The following is a 27,977-nucleotide window of genomic DNA, read 5'->3' on the forward strand; positions in this document are numbered from 1 at the left end:
TATACAAATATATCATTTGACAACCAATTTTTCAGACTTTTCAGCTACGCCAACCCAGTATCCCATAGAGCTATTGATTTTTGATAGATGATTTTATAATATATAGAGATAAGAATCAAATAGCATGGGTTCTATTTTATTGCACCAAGAAGTCTTTTTAGTGTAGTAAAGAATTTGTTACACCCTGTTTAACTCTAGATACGGATAAAGCTGCAGCATTAATACATTTTGACAGCAAGAAAACCGAAGCTAAGGACATGCTGCTTTTAAAAGTTTTTCTTAATCAAATATTCTAGAAATGTTATCTACTTTATCTTCCAAAAATAGAAGTCCATTTCAGAGATGGCTGACCATGCTGAAATATATCAACCTGGTTTAAATGGTATGGTTCATCTTTTGAAAGCAAGTTTCAGGCAGAGCTATTGATTGTAATTGCTAAAGTGCCTCCCATTGTCCTATTTCAGGATTCCTCTGGGCATTCCTTTTTCTTTTTTTTCGGAGTTTTGCCAGTTCCAATCTTCTACTTGTATCAGTGAACAATACTGCTACTTGAACCAAATAGATCGTACTATTCCCTCCCACTTTCTTTTCAAAGGACAATGCTTCAGTATTAGTGCAAGCTGTACCTGCTGCCACAATTCTAGTTGTATCCAACAGTTTTAAGAATTCACCTTTCTCTCATGTTCTATCACAGTGTATTGGACCATCCAGAGCATATAGAGAATTTGTCCAACTTCTTGAAGTTAAGCAAAGACTGGGCATGAACAGATATTAACATTTTTACAAAGCCCCCCTCCCCCCAATTTAAATGGGTAGATAGAAATCAGTTACAGAAGCTGATGTCATTGGTTTGTTTTTATGAAATATATTGTCCACCTGAAATGTGTTTAGAAATATTACACAGCCATGACACAAGAATGCATTTAAATAGGCTTGAAGGATCCATTTAAGTCAAATGATCTTCTGTGTATTTATGTGATATGAGGTTCCTTAAAGGCTTTACATGTGACTGCGATTAGTGACTCTTAAATATGATGTGTGATTTATAGTTTAGTTACCACACTGAATGCATCCTGTGTATGACCTCTATATTTTATTATCAAAGGCTTATCTTTTAGAGCAAAGGAGGCAACCTAATAAAGTTGGTCAACCGTATCAGGCCCAACGAGCATCACTAATAAAGAAATTGTGGAAATCTATATACCACTAAAACTCTGTGTTTGCCTGTTTGTAACCTTCAATTGGGCAAAATGGTGAATCATAGGCAACCATTTTTGAATCAACGTACCTCAAATGGGCTAATTTAGAGAATGTGTCCAAAATTGGGGACCCAGTACTCCAGTGGGATTGAAATTTGGCAAAGTTGTGGCTGCTTCTGCATCACTGCACCTTCTGACTACACTTCCCAGAAGCCCATACATTGCATGGAGCAAGGGAAGATGGGAGGGGTGTATTCCTGCCCTCTTTCCCACCTCCCTCTGGCTCCTGCACCCAGTTGACTGGTGGCAAGGCCTGACGGGCAAGTGGCGATTGGCTGCTTTGGAACTGAGGCTGAAATCTGAAATCAATCTTAACAGCGGTTGGCAGTGAGGGAAGAACAAGGGAGTGACTTGGATGCCTACTGGTGAGGTAGAACTGGCTGAGGGGCACCGGTGGTTGACGGGTGAGTCCTCTTCCTCCCTGGGGGGTGCCCTTGGGACACACCGGGATGAGGAGTGGGGGTGGTTTTCCTTATGGTCTGCCTCCCTTTGTTCCCCCTCCACCCAGCAAAGTGGCAGGCAGCTGAGGAGGAGGAGTGATTTCTGATGCTCCCTGCCAGCTTCCCACAAGGAAAGTCAATGGGGAAGCTGGCAGGAAGTCAGAAGTCGCTCCTGCTCCCTCTGCTTTTTTGCCCACCTGTGGTCATTCTGTTTCTTTTTAGTTAAGGAAATATCTCTAAAAGGATGACCCAACAGGCCATAGGTTGTCTAGTTCTAGTTAAAAATAACTGCAGAACATCAGAGTGCCTCCTCAGTGTGTTAACCTATAACATATCTGGTCTCCTATGGTTTGATGTCTAATCATTAAATTCAACACTAAGACTTATAGGTACTGCAAATACAATTCTTACTATGTGAATAAAGATTATGGTTGAAGAAAGCAGGGGGAGCAGAGAGACAAGAAGCAAATAACTCACACGTACTTAAAACCTCTAAAAATTAATGGATTAAATGGGGCGGCGGGATGGCTAGGAAACCTAGGGAAGTATTGGCAAGAAATCATTGGCAGCTATACAATTCTGGGCAAAAGCAGCATTCTGTTCCCCTTTGGAGAGATCTTAAGTGTTTTCCAGGAATTTCTCCCAGGAATAACTTTCTCTGTCATCTTATAGCAAATAATTAATAGTAACCTGATTTTTTCTTGTTTACATCCAAATCAGTGACAGGATTTCTAATTTTCAAGGACTACTGTTGAAAAAGGCCCTAGACCCTAAGCCTCAACTTGGATCTTCAAACTCACTTTTTGATTCCCAAGTAGATCACATTAGTAACATTTAATTATTCGTAAAATTTACCCTAATGCCTTCATCTGGAGGTGCAGGCTTGCCTTTTTGCATTGATTTGGTGCAATGATTCTGCTGTTCTTGTATAAACAGCACGTTTGTATCTATATATATAAATATACTTTTGTATAAAGTATTTCCAGTTTGTGTGCAGCATAGACAACTCACTCTTGTAAAAAAAAAAACCTGCAGTTCAAGACATTAGTTAAAAAATGTTAAGTGCAATAGTGTGCAAAGAATTTTATATAAAGTAAACCAGTGACCCCTAACGGGCTTTGCATGTTACTACAGGTTTTAGCCAAGGCCTAAGTCTTATTATGCTGTACATTTCTGTACAAACATTTGTGACCCAATCTAGCAACCCTTATTTTTTTTACTTTGAAATTATGCACCTCGTATTTCTTCTCCAACAGTCTGATTGGCTTATTTGCATTCATCATAAATTAAATGACTGCTAATTGTACTCCTATAGGCACTTCTATGGGAGTTAGGTCCCTGTGGTGCATGAACAAGAGTATTGCTCTGAAGCTTGCAAAGCCATCTCTTTTGTAATAACAAAATGAAAAGTCAAAACTCATTAATGCAATATAAAAATCCTAGGGATATTTAGTCATCATCTGAAGGCTGTTAGGCAGCCAAAAATATATAAAGTCCTCCATGGAATGTACAAGAAGGAGCAGTACTGGTAAGATATAAACATGTATATAGATCTGTTTTCTTATATTTTTATTCAAGAATTGAAAGCAAACAACAAATTTTAAATACAGGAAGATCACCTAAATGTTTATCAAGTTTAAATGTATTGTCCGTAAGTCTGTTTTCACGGTTATCACCTATAATACAAGTCTACAATGGTACAAAAATGGCAAACGTCATCTAATCATTATGGTAGAAAGCCTTAAAGTATCTGTATGAAGAATGACACTTGTATAGGCACATTGTGGTAGAAGAAATACATTTCAATTGTGCATTTTTAATTACTTGGACCTAAATGATTTAAATGAGGTATACTAAGTTCAGTAGGAACCATTTTGTATACTTAAACTGTAACTTTTTTATGTCCCAGAAGTCTGAAGAGAAAATGGCAGAAACGTCAGTGGAATACAGACTAATTGCTTAGCACATACAACTGAAGTTCATGCATTGATAAATCATAATTACTTTTGCTACAGCCTCTTGAAGAACTGTAACAAGCCACAGGATACCAGCTGGATTAGGGTTTTAGTCCTAAACACTGATAAGGGACTGAATTGCATTGAACTCAATGAAACTCACAACTGAGAAAGCATGCGTAAGATTTTGCTGCAAGTCAATACATCCATATATACAGGCTTAACCAACTATAAAGATAATTTTAACAATTTCTCTCAAAATTGGATCTTCTTGGGGGGGGCAATATTTGAGATTTGGCATTCTAGTAAGAGATGCAGTTCCACTGTCATTCATAAATACAAAAGTTTATTGGCATGTCATTAGTATAGAACGACAATGCTTTTCAATACCACAACATTAAAGACATATCAAGTTATTCAAATACAAAACTACTGGCTTACCACAACTAAAGTATACAGTGCAGATTTAATAAAAGATATACCAAAAAGATACAGTTTACAAATTCATTCTGACCAAAACAAAAACAAAAAAAATCCAATCCTTCTTTAACTCAGAATTTTTGATGGGAATAAGCTTACTTATATTAAAAAAAAAAACCTCTCCAATTTCTTTCAGACAAATAAACATATATTATTCCTTATAACACAGGAAATGATTTAAAAATAATGTTAAAAGAATTTGTCTATGACAGAAGAAATATCTCTTAAACCTTTTTTAAAAAATAATTTGCAAATCTCTCTCTGCTTTATACAGAATCTGACTGCTAGCTAATTTATTTTTGAGGACACTAATTAGGTCAAGGTGCCAATTCATCCTTTAAAAACTACACAGAACACAGCGCCTTGGTACACACATACAAATGGCCCAGGGTAAGAGTTAATAAATAAAGAAGCACTGGTGGCACCATTTGCCTGTGTGTTTAGAACTCAATCCTGCTGCTGTACAATCTCCCTTCACTTCAGTAGTACCTGTCTGAGATCACATGTTGAAATTAATGGAGGCCTACTGTAATACTTATTGGATGGACTGCGCTCAAAGGCGTCAAACCTTTGGATCCCTACGCTAGAGTAAACCCTTAAGCCCCAATGACCAAAGGACTTACTTCTGAGTAATCATACACAGAAGTGTTTTAACCAGCCATTTGAAGATGCTACAATTCAATTTCTTTGAATTTATAAGGGATAATGCTGCTTCAGAAAGCATTATACATGTCAAAATTGAAATTAAAAAAATTTTTTTTAAAAAAGCTATGAAAGCACCATATACTAAGAGATTCTGTTTATATCAAGGACTATTACAACATTTATGTTCAGAATAATTAAGTTTGCATTTAATTTCTTACATCCTAGGTTTGGGAGTGCTGTGTTTCCCACCAAATTGTACAATATTTATAGGGCTGGGGAAAGAGTAGTGAAAAAACACTTTTGAAAAGAGCAATGTTTAACCAGTTACAGCCTTATCTTACCCAGGTTTGCATATCTGCATATTTACAAATTAGTGTGTAGCTCTGACTCTGAATCAAAGTGCAACAAACAACCGCCATATGATTGTAATGCAGAATAAAACAGCTTTCCCCTTCCTTTATGCTAGTCAACTTTTCCATTCTGGGGGAAGCAACAGGAAGTCAGCAACAACGGACATGAGGTCTCGGAGGAGGCAGTTCTGGTGGAATCTCTGGCTCTGGCTGTAGGGACAGGATGCTGTTGGACAATTCATTTCTTATTACATCCAAAGGCATCTTAAAATGAAAACCAAAAATATTAACGTCAGCAGCATCTTACACAGAATCTTACTGAAGCTGATATACTTTCATCTATAAGAGATCTCAAATTCAAATTCTCATGAGTGCCATGTAAGGACTAATTCATTAGCCTGAGAGTGGCAGCATTTTTGTTTTTCATACATTGATACAAAAATCTCTTTTAAATCAAAAATGAAGAAAATGAAAAGTATCATTATATGCCACATAAATAACATAAATTCATTAACTGGAAAAACAATTTTTACTATGCAACAGCATTATTTTTTTAATCATGTCACTTTGGCCACTACTGACAGCATTTTTCATTCCTCAGAACACCAGGTTTTGGTTTTATATTCAAACACACAGTCAACCTCTGTATTGCTTACCAACATTCATCAGTCAACCTTGATCTCAAAATAGATAGGTTGAACTGAGTTCTCCTCTGCTGTGTCTGAGAGTGAGTCACACAAAATGACTTGAAGAGCCTTACGTGGCACCTAGGCTGCAAGTGTGAGACCCCTAGTCTAGAATTTAAGCATAGTGTTGCTTTTACAATCTGGTCTAAACTGTACCTTAAAGTAAGATTATGCTAATTGCTTAAATAATATGTTAAAGAATTATCCATAAAATTTCATATTTCCTTATATACTGTTAACATTCAACCATGTTAATTAGTGATCCTATGAAACATTTTTATTACTGCCTTATGGTAGTAAACAAAAAGATACAATCCTTATTCAACTGAAGCAAGCAGAAATAATTCAGCAACTGCACTGATAAAAGCTCCTAAAATTGTTTCATAAATTAACCAATATTCTGTTAGAAGTCTGAATGTTGCATAAAGATGGTGGAGAATTTGTAGATAAAACTGATCTGCAATTATGTTTAGTGGACAATAATACTTTAAACAGTCAATATTTTAAGGCCACAATCCTATATACAGTTACCTCAGATTAAATCCCACTGAACTCTAGGGCTTACTTGTATAAGACTTCACAGCAGGTTTCTTGCAGTACAAAGATCATTTACCTTTTTTAAAATGTCATCAACTAGTTTCAAAAATATTTCATCCACATTAAAATTATCCTTGGCACTAGCTTCACAAAAACGCATCCCAGTTATCTGCTGAGCAAACTGTTGAGAAAAAATAAAGGTTTATATTTCTGGGTTATTTCAATCTCAAAAATCATAACTAAGTTTCACTGAATTAAAAAATAATCCTAAAACTTATGTTACAATAATGTTAGGTGACTGTAACTAAATGGGTGATATTAAAAAGAAATAAAAAATATGTTTGATAACTAATGTAAACAATCTGGATTGGATCCCAGATTAATTTAATTAAAAGAAATTCTTTTTTTTTAAATGGTTAACATTGGAAATAAGCTGATTTATGGTTTTAAAATTTTATTTTCACTATCATGATGCTGGTTTCTAATCCTAGCAAATCTTTATTGTCTTTTCTTTGCAATTTCCTCAGTGGCAGAATTCCTCTGAAAGATTACACTATTTTTTATGTACCAAGAAGATCTGGAGACTGACAGGAGAAACAGACCCCAGCTATAAATTACTCAGAAATTCTCAGTTACCACCTGATTTGTTTACTCTGTATATCACTTGTAATGAGCTTTGCCTTAAGCAGTGCTTAAAGGCAAACAAATGGAAATAGATTTGATATTAAACATACATTTTTGTGTATGCTTCTGTGTCCTTCACATTTCCACAAGAATTACTTCCCTCCTTTAATCAATGGATGTTCACTTTATCTTCACCTACTTTTTCTCCCTGTTGCCGACTAATCTCTCTGTCCACTTCACAGTCTAACTTATTTCCAACCAATAGTAGCTCTGCATCTTCTGAGGCATACTGGAAGGAAAACAACAATGAAGTCATAGAATGGTCTCTGTTTCCAGATAAGGCTCTAGTTTTCATATAAAAGAGAGTGAAGATATTTGATTGTTATGTTCTTCATAAATTATGTTGTGGATCAGTGTGCACATATTACCATGAATGACTCTGCCTTATCCTGTTCATTTTCTCTTAATTATCATTCTAGCAGCACAATTAAGTAACTGCTTTTGTTTCATCTTTGTTCCACACGTACTCCTATTTGTAACAAATACTGCAGCAATATTGCAAAATAATATAATTTTTGGTGAAATGCATTGGCATTCTGATGTACATTGTTTCTAATACAATCTACTATTATATGACTATTAAATACTTAAGAAAAATAGGTAGAAAAATAATGTACTAAATCATATTGGGTAGGGGAGGCTTTGTTTCAATGCTTTCAGCATATAAATACACAAAAAGCTGACAAATTTAGTGCTATTTTTTTGGTTTTATTTTATGTTTAGAAGCCAGCCTTTTCAATAATGTGCTACCACTTAATGCTTAAATATAGATCAATGAAGGGGAAAAAGATCATAAAGATTTCCTATTTTTAGAAAGCCATATAATCGATTTGTGAAACTTGATCTTTTACCCTGTTCAGTTTTAACAATTAACAATTTGGAAATGTCTGATAATGCAATACTATAGAGAACTGATAGCTAACACTCAAGAATCTAGAAAATGGCTGCATTGCTACTAGAGAACTCTTCAGAGCTGTACTGCCACATTTAACACTGACATTAAGCCCAGTTTAAGGACCAAAATCAGCACTGTTCATTTTGAGAAACTGAAGCTTACCTTATCAATCATTTTCATCCATTTTGGCAAATCATCAAACGTCTCCTTCTTTGTGATATCATATACCAATATTATTCCCTTGGCACTTCTGTAATAAGCTGAGGTAATGCTGTTGAATCTTTCCTGACCTGCTGTGTCCCTAAGAAGCAGCAGCAAAGGTTGATACAAGCATTTTACTGATCATCCCAAATTTCTACAAAAAATAAAACTTGTATCTTAAATCTGCATTTTTCCTACCCATCAGGCAAGAGGTACCAGCTTCAGGCAGTGTAAAAAAAAGAAGAAGAAACCTTCCCCAAAGGAAAATAATTTCTTGGTAAGAAATGTACATGCAGAAGCCCATCTTGTTACTATGTATCTATTCAGTGAGTGACTGCAGTGGCAAATTCATACAAGACTACTGTGTGACTGGATTCAAGCATGCAATATAATGATTATAAATCTTGTTATTAATGGTTTAGCTTCTACTTTAGAATCTCACCAGTTATGGCTACACATATATTGTGGTATGTTAAAAAAAAAGAAAAAAAAAAGAACAAAGAACACAAGAGCATAAGCCAAGCAGAAGTTCAGAGAAATGAGACATGGAGTTGCATAATCTCAGGATTCTAGTTAGATATAGCAACAAAAATGATGTCACTTTATCACTCCCTCCAATAGTACAAGAGAGTGAAGTGTTCAGACCTGCTCCATTTGCTCTTGGGCAGCACTGATGGCAAGAAATATGCCTTGAGCATATGTTTCATGCTCCATTATATTCAAATCACTTATCTCAAAACAAACACATTTGCTCATAATTAAATCCTCCTAGTTTCAAAGAGAGATTCAAAGAAGCATGTTAAAGATCATGAGAGATTTTGTTTTTAGAATTTCAACCCTCCTTGAATTGAGAATAATAATTATTTTTAACTGTCTTTCATCAAGGAAGAATTTCAATTTATTATAGGTTTTATTCATGTGGAAGAAAAAATCCTTTCAGTTCATCAAATTGTTTTAGGCTTTCTAGGAAGAGAAAAATACTTACTAAGAGTATTCTTTTAGTTCTCTCTGTCAACAATACTATAACTTTACTATAACAACATTGTCACTCTAAGTGGTTCCAGAAGGAGCAACTGTGAATAAATGGCTTTTGTTTTGCTTTTATTCCTAATTGTTGTTTTTTAATTATGTAAGCTGCCCAGAGTCACTTAAGTGAGGTGGGTGGTGATATAAATTGAATAAATAAAATAAAGTTGAAGTTGCCCCTGTAAGTTTTTATACATATCCCCGATTTAAACATTCAGTAATCTGCATACTTCAAGCTCTTAAAGAAATGAAGTTCTAATCTTGTTCCAGACAATCAGTATGCATTAAACAAAGCACATGCATATCCTGTAACACACACAATATACATATATACTACCATATACATTAATGAACTCAAGTATCAATGTACCATAAGTCCTTTCAGGCAGTGCATTTAATATTTTTTAGGGAGACGCATATTTGTATGAATATTGGAATAATTATTTAACTGCTATATCATCTTTACAAAAAAATGCGCTTTTATGAACCTTTGTTCCCTGCATGTGGAAAGTTAGATCTTTTTGTAATATTAGTCCTTTAAGTGGCATTCTCATTCTTCAACATAATTTTTGGATGACGAGAGCTTGCAGTTCCAGTACTTTTTTCTGAATTTTCTAAGCTCCTCACCAGGAAAAGCAAATACTGTACCTTATTAGCACCTTTTCTGCATTTTTAATACACATTAACATTTTCATTTTTGTCATATAGGGAAAAGAGCATGACTGTAACAAATTGACAAGGAAAGGGGCAGCGTATGGCAGCTTTGTGTACAGGATACTGATGCTGCCTTTACCTGCATTTTCTAGATGTCACTAGGTCATCTTAGCCATGTTGAGAACAACTTTTTCCCTGATGTGATTAGAAAAAGTTTTACACTGCTGCAGCATCAGGAATACCTTCAAGGTAAGTTCAATAGCCTTGAACAAGATTCCCCAAATATTGCATGGTTTACATTTTCTTACCCAAGACAGAATGCAAAATATGCCAAACCATATTCTTAGGTCACAGTAGACAATGCATTAAATGGAGTCAACATTTACAGAAAGCATAGTTTCTTCCTGAAACTATTATTCTCCCCAAAGGGACACTGTCTTTGATATTAACATTAAAACAGCTATTTAAGGAAATTAATTTTTACTGGCCTGGAAACATGAGGGAGGGGCAAAGGAGGCCTAAACTACTCTTTCAATCAGAAATGGACATGTGACCCTGAGCTGCAGTGTTCCTGGAGACCCTTTTCTGGGGCCATCAGAGGGTGAGTGTTGAAAACACACCAATTTTCTGCTGAGTTGGGAAATAAATGAAAATCATAAGGCATGTTCTAAAATAGGCATAAAGAACTCCCAATTTCTCCCAAACCCAGGCCCACCCACATATGATATGCTACACCCATCTTGTTATCAAGACCCCTTAATTTTTACTGGCCTGGAAACATGAGGGAGGGGCAAAGGAGGCCTAAACTACTCTTTCAATCAGAAATGGACATGTGACCCTGAGCTGCAGTGTTCCTGGAGACCCTTTTCTGGGGCCATCAGAGGGTGAGTGTTGAAAACACACCAATTTTCTGCTGAGTTGGGAAATAAATGAAAATCATAAGGCATGTTCTAAAATAGGCATAAAGAACTCCCAATTTCTCCCAAACCCAGGCCCACCCACATATGATATGCTACACCCATCTTGTTATCAAGACCCCTCTCATGTTAATTATGGCCCCTAGTTGCCCAACCCTGCCTTCAGTCACTTAAGTCCTTAAGTTTCAGTTCTTACACATTATGACAGTTCAATACATGTGTAGAAAAAGCAAATTAGTATTCTGACTAGGATTCATAAACTCAATGCACATACAAAACTGCTTCTGTATGCACAGCAAGATTATCTATTTTTTCCTCAAATATCTCTTCCTTAACAAGCTTGGAGGTTCTTTCAATCAAGAGGAGAAATGTTTAGAGAGACTGAATAGCTACAATGGGAAAACAAGCCATAAACACTTCAGTATGTAGGTACTAAAGACTTAATAGTACCAAACAACAAAAACAGCAGTATGGAAAATCCTATAGTAGATAATGCTATGTCTCAGTCATATGCATTGCAAACCGTGTTTCCTTGAGTTCTCCATCTACAAATCAATAGCAGATTCAAAAAGAACCTGGGCAGACATAGATCTATCGAATCCATAGGTCAAATACAACTTTTTACTCAACAGTGCAGAATAAGGAAATATATGTGAAAACCCAAGAGATGTTCTCCCACTTTAGACTGAGAAACAAACATTTGGTTAGTTTCCATTATTATCAGTGTCCATTATAATCAGTGACCTTATCATTTATATTTAGTCATTACACTGACAATTTTTTACCACAACAAGGAGGCCCAAGCTGCATAATCATCCTTGAAGTTTAATGCCACTGAATTGTTGGAATTATATTTACCTTATCCTTTTAGTCTTTTTGGATACTGAAAAGGTAGGGCTGCCAAAGCAGGATTCCAATTTGTTTTTCTGTTTCAACAGTAACAACAATAATGCTACATTTTGTACCTGGTGGCATTTTTTCACAGCCAGTTTTCTCTTCACTGCTGCCAAGACAGTACCATTTCTATTTAATTGGATCAAGTGAACCTAGCAAATCAGGGATTACATACTTGAGACAATGGCACTATAACGTATTTAGTTATTGTACAATAAAAGCATATGAAGTCCATGAGGTCAGATGGCTGAAAGACGAGTGGGATCCACAGAGGAAATCAGGAGCCAAAGATGATTTCCTGCTACTGGAGAAAGTAAATAGGACAGTAATGTTCTCAGAATTGGTTTTCTTCTTACAGGTACCAAGGCAAGCTGGTCCAGAGACCTCCATACTCTTTTGCACTGGGCACAAAGAGCTGGGGGGGAGGGGGAAGGTGAAATAGACAACACATGATTCCCAGAAGAACGCCACTGAGCACAAATATGAATAAAACCTCGTTTCTGTGCAGCTTACACTGAAATCTAAATCTTTTGCAATTACTGTGTCCACAAGCTTTACATTCTAATTTGTTTCAAAACTTATTCATATTTTAAGTAAGTTTTTGACCAAATGAAGTTGCTTTAAAAATATAATTATCCAATATAACATTTATCTATTTGTGGTAGAACAGTCAACAGAGGATTTTTAAAGTTTGCTCCAAATAGCAATATTTCTCCTGCCATTCCCACCTTTAGGCAGCAAATGTGAACAGGGAAGATGCCAGGGTAAAAAATATTGCTAAACTGATGGCCTAAGAACAGAGCAATTATGAAAGGAGCCAAATATTTAAGCTTTAAGGCTCTAAGTGAGGGGATTTTTTTTTTAACAATTATACTTTTCTATGCTGCCTATATTGGTTTATCATATTGGTTAGCAAAAGGTGAATGTGTAATACATGTATTCCTGCTATATGCCATTCTTAAGATTTTTTTTCAACTATTTTCAGAAAACCTTTGCCTAGACTATGAAAATATTATGCTTTATATTCTATAATTCATAACTGGACAAACAAAAGAAAAAAATTGACCTAGATTCTATATAAGTACTTCTAAATAAAATGAAAATAAGGCATGCTGAGTATGTACTTTAACACAACCATTCCTAATGTAATAATCAGTGTATCTTGATGTACTGCTGTTGCAGATAATGTAAGCCTTAATTACACTCGTTCAACGGGAAATTAGTTTCACTAAACATTTTTAGAAGGCTTAAATATGAAGGCATGCTTAAAATGCAAAGGCATGTACTTGAATTCTAGCTTTGATTAAATAATTGTTTTGTGCCAACACAAGATAACAGAAAAGGGAAACAAGAAAAGGAACAATGCTTGTTAAATTGGTTAATTAAAAGTAAAGTTTCCTCCAAACTGGATTCTTGGACACAACAAAACAGAAATGGTTCACTATTACCTTCTTCTAGTCCCCTCACCCCCAGTCTACAGACCTGGAATTCCTTGATCGTCTCCCATCCAAGTACTAATCAGGTTTGTTTTTACAGCGAATAGAAGATAAGCAGAAGCATTTGCCAAGCTTGAAGCCCAGATTCTTTAACAGCCTCTGCTTAATTCTACAGGTGAAATTAGTTAAGAATGTTATGCAACAGTGATAGAGTAAGATTCTCAATTTCTAGAAGATGAATTGGGAAGTGGAGGGAAAAGGAAAATACTACAACTTGAATGAGAATTTAGCCCAAATATTAAAATATAGAGTGTGTCAGTCACAACTGTATTGTGAAAGCCTTTCATCTAAAGAGCATCTTCATTCATTCAAATGGTGAGAAAAATCCTTGTATGCTTTGCCCACCTTCACTGAATGGAAAAAGCCTTACAACTAACTAGGTTAACACCATTAACACATCTTATTATATATTAAAGTGTAGGAAATCTCATATGAGCTTTATTTTCAATGAAATACTACTTCACGTTTATATGTGCAAAGTTCCATTTGTTTAAGCTCTAAATTTAATCTATTTTTAAAACTTTTATTGGGATATCTAAGGAAATACTATGTATGGAGAATTTCAGGACCAAAAGGCTCTCTATCATGCACCAGTAAGGATTGAACACCCAGTATATTTCCAAAAGCTAAACTGTTCTGTGAATATTGGTTTAACCAAGCCACAATAATTGGTTAACTTTATTCTAAAAGACAGTGGCACATTGAAAAATCTACATTACCTCATATTAGCTTCAGTACAAACCATCATGGCTAACCATCATTCTGGCTCAAGTACCAACTCTGTGGCCTTAGGATTCCAGATGGGAACACAGATGAGGAATGAAGTCATGCCAGTAATTTTCAAGTATTAGAGTAACGGATGATACGAAAGATGCAACAGCAATTAACTCAGATGGAAGCAAGACAAACACATGGTGCGACAAATAGAGTTGATGGTGACCTGCCAAGAGGAGTTAGTAAACTGAATTGACTGTGCAAAAGTTAAGTACTACTAAATTGTTTCCATGGTATTATCCAAACAACCATTGAATTCCCCTTCATCCCTACTAGACTGTTAGCATATCTAGCAGTTATTACTAGTATTAATTATGCATGAAGTATTATTAATACACTGGGCTAATAACATTAGCTATCTTACAGAAGATTGTCTAAATAAAGCTGGTTTAGTCTCTCACAACAGCTATTTTCACTACACTACTGTGAATAATTTTGTGGTATGTAACATGCTAGTGTAAAAAATTATCTGATATTAAATAAAAGAAATTGCTTATGACAATCACCATCACTCATATTTTGGACTATGAAAAACTAAACTATGTTACTCTTTTAAATACATTTTTTCTTATTGTCAGAAATCACCAATCAAAGAACTGTATTTTTTTTTACTTCAGTTTTTCGTGGGTGCCAGTATCATATATGGCAGGGACTTTCCCAAGTCTGACTATCCAAGTTTAAAACTGTGAATAAACTATCAATTAAATAACATTTAGATTCAAGAACTGATGCTGGAATGGAGGAGACACTATTGCTACACTATTATTTTCCCTTTAGAACGTAAGTTTATCTGTAATAAGAAAGCCAGACAACCCAACTCAGCTTTTTTAAAAGCCAAAAAACTATTGATAATTGCTCAGCTAGGAAAAGGTGTTGAGATCATTAAACTAGGCCCTCCTTACTTAACTGATCTTTTTGGAGTTGCTGGAGTCGGGCAGCATATACATTTAATAAATTATTATATAAATAAATAATTTAATAAATGTTATTATTATTATAATTATATCATATAATTATTATAAACTGATTTGGCTTAAAAGTAGGAATAGAATGTTTCAATAAATAATACAATATGCATTTCTACCTTTTTATCACTACTTTACAAGTTGCTTGTTCCTACGGCTATATGCCGTGTGAGAGAAAGAAATTCAGCAGCAAGTGGGTTAAAAGTTAATCATATTAGGCAGCATACTGAAACCATGCTAGAACACAAAACTTCAAAGAACATTCTGCTGGTTGCATTTTTTTTTTACTTACCAGATTTGTAATCTAATTTTCTTTCCTCTTAGCTCTACTGTTTTGATTTTAAAATCAACACCTATAAATAAAATACAGTAAATAAAAGAGGAGGAATAAGCAGCAAATGCAAATACAGGTATGATTGTTTTGTACCTGTTCATATATAAGCAAGTTGAACATGAGGACCTATACTACCTGGGAGACAAAAGACAGGTATTACGTACTCTATATGGATCTTAAGCACTGCAGAACTGAAAATGCTTTAAATAAGTGCAAAGGCTTTGGTGTTATGATTTATTTAACTTAAACTAGATGTCCTCATACCTTCACCAGTTTTATAGGAATCATCTGAAACTTTACATTTTAAAAAAAGTACTTCTAACTCCATCTAACTCAATTTTGCCCTTTCAGTGGAGAGAAAGATCAAGCTAGAAAAATCAAGGTTGTCCTATTCTTACTGAAAGGAACTGTGTTCCATTTCAGTGTGCTCATGGATCTTATGTGGCATTCTTGTGGTATTCTTGTTTCACTATTGTCAATAAAAACCTGAAAACCTCTAAAAACGATCCTCCATTAAGTTCATATATATCATATACATTTCCCAGGTACTGTAACTTACACCACAGTATACTGAAATCTGATCTTGAGAATACATTGCAAATGGGTGAGATAAACGGTCAGCCACTCATGAGTGCAGTATCACTGACTTCAAACAATATTTACTAAAAATACATTAAACTCACAGAAAACATTATTCATTGACAACATGAAGATATACTATATACATAGACAATATCATCTAATGCACATAAAATATGACAAAAACGTTTTTTCAGAAATCCCGATCAGGATCTGCAGAGCATGCAACTTGTTTTATGTACCCAAAAGAATACTTGGTCTTTGCTTTTCAAATAGCATAACATGTATACTCTTTCATGTGTCCATGTACAGGAGGTTCAGAAAAAAAATAGGTGTTAAGCCATAATAGTCTGATAATTTTCTAAAAAAAAATGGATCAGTCAAAGCCTCGGTATGTCTCAAATTGCCCTTTTGGATTTTATTTTAGTCATGTTTCTCCAGATGTAGATCATCTGATCTAAGAGTTGCATAATTGCCTGTCTCTCACCTTCCTGAGGTGGACAGAGAAAGAAACTATCCCCTATAGTGCCTCCAAAATCTCCTTATCTGCCTTATTATTATTGTCATTGGCCAGTTTTAGTTTTCTTTCCATTTGAACATGAAGTGCCTATGAAAAGCTAACACAGCCTGAGGTACTTACATTCTCCCCCAATTTAGAGCCCTTATCTCTAAGTCTCAGAGAAGGAAAATAAAATAAGTGTACTCTCCTAGACACAATTATTAGCAGGTATTCTTTGGTTCTGTTTATGTACTAGGAGAGGAACCCCAAGGGATGTTTACAAGAACATAATAGCAGCACTTTGTGTTCTTGAAGAAGAGAGGTGAGAATTATGGTAGGCAGGAAAAAAATGCACAGGAAAGCAATTAAAGGGACTGGCAATTCCTATTTACTTACTACTTACGATAAAACTTTGCGTGCAAAACTGGAGGAGAGGGGTTAAAGGCCATTCTTTTAAGTGACATGCCAAAAGCCACATTCTGAAGTGATCTCTTTGCATCTATTAGAGTTTAGTCCCAGATAACAATGCACAGAACTGTAGTCTAAGCTATGTCAACTAGGGAACAAGTAGGCCAAAGGGAAAAAAAGGCAAATATAGAATAGACTTAGCCCTGAAGCTTGACCAAATCACACATTAGAAAGATATCCTTCATAATGCTGCAGTAGACTATAAAATCAAAACCATATTTTATCATTGCTGTTTACAGCTGTACAACTTTAAAAGTTAGACGAATTATCATGGAGTTGAGTGTATTCTGAAAAATGCTAAGATAAAATCATAAATAACATTGGTGTGAAATTCTTACAGTAATTTTCCTACAGCCTAGTAGATAAGTCCTACAAGTCATATACTTCTTTCTATATAACTGAAAAACACTAAGAATCTCAAATCGTTTATTTTCCAAAGCCAAAATTGAAGTTAATCATAAAACAAAATCATGCCTATCTGTTTTGTTTCTTCCTATACTACTTCAGATATTTATAACTTAACAGCTGATCTCCATTCTTATTTTGAAATCAGCACTCATTTACTATACTTAGTTCCACTCATTGGTTCAATTTTCATTTTGTTAGATGTCACAGATGACCCAATCCAGAATAAATGATTGTTCAGTCTTAAAAGCAAAATTTACAATATACTTAAGCAAAGTACTCCATTTTATTGGTTGCCAACTGATTTAGGGGCAATGGGATATTTGATTCTAGCATAATATATTCTTACAATTCACATGTTTATCTGCACAAGGTGGATTCTGAATCTGAACTTGGAACAAAAACCTTTTCAGAGAGCCAGTGTGAGACACTGGCTTAAATGTTGGCTTTTTACATGAGGATTAAGTTAAAAATATTTATTGATTTTGAAGGACATTAATCAGTTGTGGACAAGACACTCCCTCAAACAAATCAAACCAACTTTGTACTTCCGTAAGGAAAAATGTTACAGAATAAGCAGTAAAGCTTTTATGTTTATAGCGTTAAGTAGTAAGTACTTGGCTTGTTGAAATCCAGAGATTTTCTCCATTTGTTCACTTTTCCAAAGACATGTAAGACTTTGTTTCAGAACTTATTTGGCTGTTTTTTGGTTGTTTGTGATGAGCTGATACAAGTCTTTAGTTCATCAACTGATTTTATTCCATATATATTGTGTTGAATGTTTAGCAAGGGACTATTTAAAATGTTTTCAAATAAAGAAGTGGCAACTATAACACTCTTTAGTTCATTTTATATATTCAGAATATATATTCAGATTATTTTTAAACTTTATAGATGTTTCTAAACTCAAAATATGTGTAACTTACTTCTTCGTTTTTCACAAATGCATTGTAATGGCATTAGAACAAGTTAAATTTAAGATACTAATGTTGATTTCAAACACTGTATATTTTGGGGACATTGGTCTATGGAGCTATGTTGTGATGTTTTCATTGCTGTAAGTTATCAGGCTCAGTAGAGCATTACTAACTGGCTGTTGGGATACCCAATAAACCTTTACATGAAACTCCTGGGAGAGGTCATTCTGGATTTTGCCATTAAATGTGATCAATATACTCTCCCTCCTTTCATCTGGTGCCAAATGTTAAAAGTCGTGGCAATCTTATACTACTATCAGGCTGCAGTAGTAGACTGAATGTGGTCAAGACAAACTACTGATAATTAATGGACAAATTGACCTGGGAAGTGGAATTCCACTATCCTGTATGGTGTAGGACTACCTGAGGAGGTTGAAGTTTGCAACTTTGAAATGTTTCTGGTTTGACACAACTCCTGCAGTTTGTTTAAGAAAATATTTGCTCAACTTGTGTCAGCTGCATCTCTTCTTGAAGGCGGCAGATCAAGCTAGTTTACACATATTATTTACAATTAATTTCTGAATCTTCTTTCAACTCAGAAAGGAGTCAACTTACAATTTAAATTTGTCTAAAAAATTATACAGTGTATGATTTGTACATTCATATAGTGGCTTAGTATTATGTGGGAACCAAGCCAAAGTGTGGATATAATGTGAGAAGAGGTTTACAGAAATAGAGTTTATCAAGAATTTGGCAGACTGCGTGGCATGATAACTGTTCTCATATGGTAGAACACAAGATAGGAAGGATGGGAAATGGATTTGACGTCTCTGCTCCAGATTTTAAGAGGCATTTTGCACTTTATGTAGGAAATATCAGCTACTAAAACACTGAAAACAAACACAAAATTAAAAAAAAAAATTCTATGATGAGTCAATGCTATTCATTAACTTCTGCAATTCTTGCTTCCAGTTTCTAAAGTTAGTATACACATGAGAGTTGGTAAGTTACTATTAAAAGAAACACATATTGCAACCTTGTACATGTTTACACAGAAGTAAGTTCTCCTGATTGCAATGAGATATGCTCCAAGGTATAGAACTGAAGCCAAAGTAATCTGTTATTATATTCTATAGTATAACTATATTCTGATTTAAGTTAAAATTTCCTTACATTAACTAATCCATATTAAATTTAAAAAATCCCATCCTTTAACCACAATAAGGGAAAACTTAAATCAAGAGTGTGAACTATTAAGTTTTAAAATCTAATGAATGCAGTAAATGCAATTTATATCTATTAAAATATATTTCACAGTGAGTCCTTATAAATCTATTTTAAATGTATATTGGCCTACTAACATTAACATGGTGTAAAATGAGAAGCATATAGAAAGATTCTCTGCAACTTTATGTAATGGACAGTCCTATAAAGTCTCACAAGTATACAAACTTCACTGATCTTGAGCTGTATATGATGGCTATAAGATTTTACCATGGTAGACTAATTAATTTTAATAAAGTATGCAGATAGTTAAAATGATATACCAACTACCTTAAAAGCCAACTCCCCCATTGTCAAGTTCCAGCAGCAGTTTTTTCACAACCATGAAATGGCATGTTCACAAACATTTTATGAAACAAACAATAAACACGTTTATTTCACAAATATTTTAGGAGAGGTAGTAGATCTGGTCTGACCAAGGAAATTAATTTCTTCACTTGACTTGCCTATTCCAATGAGAATAATTCTATCTATTTAGCAGGTACAATGAACTGCTAGAATTATCTATTTGGTTTCTGAATCATAATTCAAGATAGTGGTTTTCAAGTCATACCAGGGAACCTTAGTGAATGAAGTTCACTATATTTCTTTTAACAGGTCACTAATGTCAGTATAATTTTTATGAAAAGCAGCTTGCTTATCAACATCATAATTTTAATGTGTTGATTATGAAGCACATAGATATAGCTAATGCATTTCATTAACTCAAGATAAGCTACAAATCATCTTTCCAATGCAAATGAAGCATATGGCACATGCCCAGAGGTTCCCCAGGAGACAAAAGAATGTGTGAAGTATTATTTGAAGCAGGAATTCTATAAATTATTAAAATTAATCCATAAAGGTTTCACTCAAAAGAATGGTATTAAAATACTAAGGCTGCAGTCCTAAATACACCTTGGAGTAAGCCCTATTGAAAACAGTGGAATTTACTTCTGAAAAAATATGCACAGCACTGCCATATGACAATCCCAACTTTTCCTTAGGAAAAATGTACACACCATAGAGGAGTGTTTCAAATGGCTGATAATTTTAAAAAGTAAATCTGTAAAGAAAATGTAACTTTTACTGTTCAAAGGTTGCAGATAGTGCAATATGTAGTATTTTCATGGTCTCTGCCTGTAAAAATTCAGGCTGATACGGACCAGTCTTGATTTACCTATGGATGTGCAACCCTCCCCAAGCTGTAGCTGCAAATCGTTCCATGATCTGTTTCTATGTTGATATATTGATATCAATTGATATATTATCTCTCATTAAGTTTCCCTCTCTGGCTTGTTCCAGTGAGAAAAAGCACCATGTTGCAGTTGGACATGACAATCTAGAAACAAAACAAGGGAGACCTATAGTCACATGCCTCTTGAAGAAAAACCCTTGTACACATTTGCTGCTAGATCACAGTTGATCATGGCCATTTATGTCCAAATGGACAGAAAGAACCACAGAATGTGCCTGCAGTAGCAATGGACAGATACTGTACTGTGGTTATTGAAGGTCCACTGATGCTTGGTTAAAAAAAACACAAAAACAGCAAATATAATCTAATTTTTCTTTTGGGTGCCTTTGAGTTGGCGACTGCATGGACAAGTCCCTGCAATTTTCTTGGCAAGATTTTGGAGGTGGTTTGCCATTGCCTTCTTCCTCGGTCTGAGAGTGTGTGACTGGCGCAAGGTCACCCAGCTGGCTTTGTGCCTAAAGCAGGACTAGAACTCATGGTCTCCTGGTTTCTAGCCTGTGAAATTCTGTGAAACTTTGTAACATTTTCCTATAAAAGAATAATTCCAGACATTTTAATTCAGGGTTGTAGGTTCTTACAGTATCCTTTATGAGGCAAAGTGACCAGAAGTGTGTGCAGTATCCCAGGTGTAAGTATTCTACAAACGTGTATAAAAGGACTGATGTATTGGCAGCTTTATTTTTCATTTCTTCCCTGATGAATCAAGAAATACTGCCTCCTGGTCCTGTAATAAAATGATGCACTAATCAGTGTTTCTCAACCATGGTAGTTTTAAGATGTGTGGACTGCAACTCCCAGAATTCCCAGATGGGGAATTCTGGGAGTTAAAGTTCACATATCTTAAAGCTGCCAAGGTCGAGAAACACTGCACTACATTTCTGAGAGTAGGAGAGTTTCCCTGACATGCATCCCACCAGCAATCCTCACTAGAAGCGCTTCCAGTTGTGGCATTGCGTGTGTGAAAGCGAGGGAAGGAGGAAAGAGGACTTCAGGACAGTCGTTGTTAGGGAAGCGGCATCCCCCGAAAGAAAAGGCGGAGGGTTGCAGTATCTCGGGGAGTTCAAAGCGCAAATCCAACACTTGCCCAGCCCTGAACAATGCCCTCGGCTACCCCCCCGCCCCCGCCCTCCCCGCATCCGCCTCTCACGCGATCTGGCGCCGTCCATCTCCCAAGGCAAGGGAGGCTTTTCCTCTCCTCTCCCTTCCCGGCCACCACACGCCGACCGGCCTCCTCGTACCTACGGTGGACTTGCAGGCCTCGCAGAAAGTGTCGTCCGTGAAGCGCTCCATCAGGCTGGTCTTGCCGACGCCTCGAGAGCCGATGATGATCACCTGCAGCTTGAAGTCGGCCGGCCGTGGTGGCTGTTTCCTGCGGCGGGCCTGAGGCCCCGAGAGCGCGGGGGAGACCCCGGCCGAGCCCAGCCCGCCCCCGCCGAACCCCGGCCCCCTTCGCTGCAGCCCAGAGCCCGGCTCCATCCACTCATGCGGCTCGCGCGGCCCACTTCCCGCCACCTCAGTCAGGGCCCGGCCCGGGACCGGTTGCCCTCGCTCGCCGTGCGCGACACCTTAACCCCGGCCTGAGAAGAAGAAGAAACAGAAGGGGAGAACCGGGGTCCAGCCAGTGGGTGCAGCCTCCCGGAAGTGAAGCCAGAGGCGGCACGAGAGAGTCGATGGCAAGAAGCGCCCCCTAGCGGCCTGGAGGACTGGAAATGGAAACGGAAACTTTAGTCTATTTAATCAGCATACGTGGTCATGTGGATCAATAGTGGTCTGGAGGAAGGGGCTGGTCGGGTGCCCCTCAAGCACAGCTTTCTGGGGCTGGGAGTGCAGTTCTTATAGGGAGTATGTTTTTAAAACCTCTGTCCGTTCAATGCCTTTTAAATTGCTAAAAAGTAGTTTAATCTTTAGTACCATTGCTCCATTGCTAATGGGCAACCCCAATATAGAAGCCTTCTCAACTTTTCAGCCATTGCTGTATTTTAATAATTGTCTTTAATTATCTGTTGTGTTTCCTATACTGGGAAATTGTTTGCAATGCCAAAACCCAAAATAGTGGTCTAGAACACAGTTCTTAATCTTTGCTGGGGTGGCAAGAAAGTCAAGGTGGCAGCTGTGACTACAATGCCAGCTGTGCCCCTTTTTATGTGTGTTGTAGAAAAAAGCAGGACATTGATCATAGCTGCCATCTTGACTTTTCTGAAACCTCTTGTGGAAGCCTCTGCAACAGGACAGTCCCTATTTTCCTTAATTGTTATATTTTCTGGGTAGGTGGGCAGACTTACAATGCACTGGGGTAATTGTGTTCATTTTAAAAAGTTTATTGAGCCCGTTTGGGGCTGAAATCCATTCCAAAATAAAAATGATGTTGGAGGTTAGTGCCTTGCTTGTAGAATGCCACTTTTTAATTCAAAAGCATTTAATTCTTTGTTACCCTCTAGGAGTAAATTAGATTTTCACAATCCAGATATAATGGTCTTACTCTGTGGTCATAAAACTGTAGAGTTGAAGGAGACATCTAGTGGTGGAGGTCCTGTCAGAAAATTTCTGACAGATGACCATCCAGCCTCTGTTTGAACTCACCATATCATGTGGCAGCCTGTTCCACTGGCTGATAGCTCATACAATCAAGAAGATCCTTCGGATGTCTAGCCTGAACCCCATTCCTGTAGTTTTAGATCACTGGTTGAAATCCTGCCTTCTGGGGTAATGTGAATAAATCCACCCATTTCTGGGTGTCACTTTTTCACCCTTAGTTGTCTTTTCTGTAGACATACCCAGATCTTTTAATGCTTCCTCATAGGGCTTGGTTTCTGGACCCTTCACTTTGGTAGCCTTCCTCTGAACTTGGTCTAGTTTGACATTGTCCTTTATGGCATGCAGAACTGAACACAATACTCCCAATGGTGTCTGACCATGGCAGAGTAGATGGAAAAACTACTACCTCTGATTTGAATTCTGTGCTGCAATTATTGCATCCTGATATAGCATTTGCCTTTTTAGTAGCTCAATCACTCTGCTGGCTCATGTTTAACCTGTTTAACTATTTAATTTATTGAATAAACAAAAGCCAAAAGAGATGGCTGCACCAATTGTCTTCCCTTTTCTGGGGAATATATTATATTATGGCCAGAACTATACAGGTAGTCCTCGCTTACCAACTGCCTCATTCAGTGACCATTCAAAGTTACAATGGTGCTGAAGAAATAACTTTACGACCATGCCCACATTTATGGCCTTCACAGTGTCCCTCAGTCATGTGATTGTCATTACAGTCAGTTGTCGGGTGCTTAACCTGTTGTTTTTCTCCCCCCCCCCCTTGCGGAGCAGAGAGATTTGAGAGGTAGTGATTACAAGAGAGTAAGCAGGCACACAATGGGGAATATACCAGCTGTTTGCTGAGCACATTCATGGCTGCTGACACCAGCACATTGCTTTCAAAGTGTATTCCCCATTATGTGCCTGCTTACTCTCTTGTAATCCCTTTCTCTTCAATACATGTAAATACAAACATTAATTCCCTTCTTGTTAATTATCCTAGTGCGTGAGCATTCCAATGGCGAGGGAGTGGGGAAAAGAAAAGCACAGTCATGGTCATGTGATTTGCCACTTAGCGACTGCTTTGCTTAGCGATGGAGTTGCTGGTCCCAATTGTGGTTGCTAAAGGAAGACTACCTGTAGTATCTTCCACTGCTGCCTGAAATTGACAAGACCTTAATCAGTTACATGCTGAAGGCTTTTGTCTTCTAACTATTTCTAACAAGTTCCTGCTATTGAAAAACCAGTCTTTCTGATGCTGGAAAAAGTAATTTCATATACATGTAGGCCTTACTTTTTTTTTTTTTTTTGGAAGTCTCTCACTGTAATTTTTGTTGTGGATGCTAAGAAGTTAAATAGTTAGTGTGTCTTCTTCCCCCCCCTCCCCCCATTTGGCCTCCTTTCCAATTGTCCATGTCCTCCTTTGCCTGTTCAGGTATCTGGAAACCCTAGGATGGGTCATTAAAATTTTTCATTTCACAACCCTTTTGGATTACTTTACATATAATTCATTTCACTCTCTATTTTTTGAAGATTTGTTTTCTTAATAGGTATATTTTGATATTGATTTACATTTATGGTATTGTTTTACACTGTAAATCACCATAGTACCTCTTTGGGAAGCTCATAAATATAAACATATAAAAATAAGAAATATAACATCAGTTAATGGATGGTTATATTAGTGAGTCTCAAAGAGAACTGCTAACTTTTCAAGTGATTGCTTTAAGTGTGCCTTTCAGAATAGCATCCTACAAAGATAGTTACAAAAAAAAAAATGGCAATTTTTATTGTCAAGCGGTGAAAAGATTCATCTTATGTTTCCTTAACATGAAGCCACTGTTACAATCACAAGAATGTGCTGGAACATCTTTTAAAACGTCAATTCTCAACCGTACTTCCAGCTTCCTTCCTTAAGCAAAAAATAGCTGAAGAAAAGCTCTGGATCTCCTCTTCTAAGGACCTTATGTCCACGAGGCACAAAGTTGGGATGATGTCTATAATTATTTTGTTTGGAAAAAACAATTGAAAAGTCAGTAGGTCATAAAATCCAAGTATTGCTGTTTTTGTGATAAATTAAACCTTTATTTTCACAGAATTGAGGACCTGGGGACAAAAGCTGACAGAAGATCTGCAGTTATAAGAGTAAAGAATGAAACCATTTGAACTTTTAAAATGCCATCACTATAAATAGGATTCAGAAATGACAGCAGAATTGTGCTCCTTTGTTTGTCTGCCCCAGAAGTCATTTCCTTGTTTTTATAGGCAGATATAAATCAAGCTTCTGAGGGAACAATATAAATAGATTCTAGTATAATAACATTATATATGCTCATCATAGATTTCAGTTACATCCTTTACAAAATATTATGTCTCATCAATGGAATTTAAACAAAGAGCATATGGCCTCACTTTTCGTTTGCTTGCTTCCAGATCCATCTGTCTTTCAAAAATTACCTTGTTTTGCTGAGTTTACATTATAATAACTTGTTTTTGAGTTTGTTTGAAGCTATTATGGAGAGAGCTTAAGTATCAACAAAGCTGCTTCTTGTAGCCTTTTCAGCCTGTTTATAAGATGGCTAAGATCCAGTTAAACGGGGCAGACATTTGTAGGGTTCCAGATAGTACTGAACTACAGCTCCCACCATTCTTCAAAACAGGATATGCTGGATGGAGGAGCTCAGGAACATCTGGAGAGTCAGAGGTTCCTAGCCACTGCAGTACACAAGAAAGGTTTTCACAACACTGTGTACATGTTTCGGAAAGCACCACATTTATGGAATTCAGGAACTTATATGTAATTTGTATGAATTTTTAATGGCCAGAATATGTGAATTATGTAGAATAAGGTTTTTCAGAAAACCACCCAATTTACACTAATTATGGCTTTTAAAAATGTTTTTAAGCAACCACACATATTCACAAATTAATTATGTCTTTACAATGAATAGTTGTGCGATCTGGTTTCATAAAATTTCAATGCCAGTAGAGCATGGTGATTAAATTGTGGGGTGGTTTTTTGTTTTGTAAAATGTACCACACAACTGTTTTATCTCACATACTGTTGTGGTTGAAAAACTGACGTGATGTAAACTTATAAGGTGATCTTGGCCCAGCTATTCTTTCTCAATTTAACCTAACACTGAGTGCTGCTGTAGAGCCTCTTTGAAGGAAAGGAAGTTAAATAGAATTTAATTAATAGATTATACTCTATATTATATTGTGTTGCTTTGTTAAAACCCAATTTGAGAAAAAGGTATATTATGGATTTCAGTCTTGCTGTGTGGAATGAGCAGGAGTCTGACTTAAACTTTAATAGGTAAATTTCACTTTCATTTTATATAGAGACAGAGAATGAGAAACAGGGAGGGAGAATGAGGAGAGGGAGTGGGAAGCTGTTGTAAGTCCATGAATGTAGCTTAGAATGAAATGCTTATTGTCCTGTGGAAAATGCCAGAAATGGTAGCTTCTGGTCACTAGAAAGAGTTATGTTTTGTGCAAAAACTGCAATAAGAATTAAATCAAGCAGATAGTTGACTGAAAGCTGATAAATGTAGAGACTTTAGGTACAACCTCACGAGCAGCTGAGTATTAAGCTGGAAGTATTTTGGAGCTCAGCTGTAGGAGCTCCACTGTAAGCTAGCTAACATTTTGTATTATTCATTAGTTATGAAATATTCAGATATTAGCTGCAGCATTGGTCTGGTGCATGCATCTTTCTGTTGACACAACCAACATCACACTTCACTGTTTCGGCTCAGATCACACCAGTGATACCTTTCAATAAAATTCAAAAACAAAACAGAGAATATTCTCAAACTTTATTCATGATGATTTTACAAATCTATGCACTAAAGACTGCTTGTTTTGAAAGAATATATTTTTATTTAGCCATACAGCTGTTAATCATTTGGCAGTTCCTAGGCTTAATCTGAGCTACCAGTAGATGGCAGCAAAGAGTTAGATTTTCCTGTATAGCTTTGCAGGCCAGCTCAGGTATGGCAGGCCCATCCTACAGCTGATTTATATCCTGCCTTTCTGCCCATAAGTCATATGCAAGTTTATTCCTAATTAAATCCTACTGTCTTCACAGAAGCTTACTTTTAAGTATGTCAGTTGCTGATCTAATGCTAATATCCACAGTTTTTATTTCTAAAATATAGAGCTGATTTTTAAAGAAATTGTACCCATCATTAAGGTAAGTTAGCCAACCCCATCCTCTTCCCTCCATAAGCAATCTTCCTAACCCTAAAAAATGCAAAATACTATTTGATTACAAAGAACATAGAAAGAATCTTTGATTTGTCTGGAAAATGACAATAATACAAATGGAAAAAAATTGATCTTTATATTTTCAACTTTGTTTTGGTAATGGATAGTTCTTTGCTAGCATTACATTTCCATTCCATGAATATCAATTGAAACTCTTCCTTTTAACATTTTGTGTTGTTCCATATTCCTCATATACAGTAGTGAAATTTAAGTTTCAGAGTTCCAGCAGTAACAATAGGTCTTTAAAAATGCCATATAACTGATTGTAGCAGAAGTTTCTGGCGTATTAACATTTTACAGGCTGGTCTTCAACTAATTTACATGGACATAAATAAGATCTGTTTTAGAGCCCAGTGCCCTTGCTGTGTTCTAGGATCTTAGAAGAAAATAATTGCCCTGCTGGTCAAGCAGCTCAGTCCAGTGTCTTTGATGCATATCAACCAGCTGTCCCAGGGGTGTTAATGAGCAGTGCAAGATGGCAGCACCAATTTCTAATTATTTGTATCTAGCAGTTTGTAGTAGAGCAACACAAAGGACTTGAAAGGGGTACTTTGCAGTGTCTGGGAGCGTGAACAAAGTACTTTTCTTT

The 27,977-nt window shown here is 36.3% G+C and overlaps 1 protein-coding gene across 1 annotated transcript; it reads right to left on the reverse strand.

The window, feature by feature from the left end:
• Positions 1-3,587: 3,587 nt before the first annotated feature.
• Positions 3,588-22,235, reverse strand: RAB12 (RAB12, member RAS oncogene family). The gene is made up of 6 exons (XM_007439731.3): positions 21,820-22,235; positions 15,151-15,211; positions 8,094-8,232; positions 7,176-7,265; positions 6,429-6,533; positions 3,588-5,393 (listed from the first exon to the last, which is right to left on the reverse strand). The coding sequence occupies exons 1-6, from the start codon at positions 22,055-22,057 to the stop codon at positions 5,280-5,282; spliced, it is 747 nt and encodes a 248-aa protein (XP_007439793.1). The 5' UTR covers positions 22,058-22,235; the 3' UTR covers positions 3,588-5,279.
• Positions 22,236-27,977: the final 5,742 nt, after the last annotated feature.

This window comes from Python bivittatus, unplaced genomic scaffold (genome assembly GCF_059951505.1).
Source record: "Python bivittatus isolate LINGU-HERP-01145 unplaced genomic scaffold, Pbiv_v1 ctg000840_np1212, whole genome shotgun sequence".
Classification (NCBI taxonomy): Eukaryota; Metazoa; Chordata; class Lepidosauria; order Squamata; family Pythonidae; genus Python; species Python bivittatus.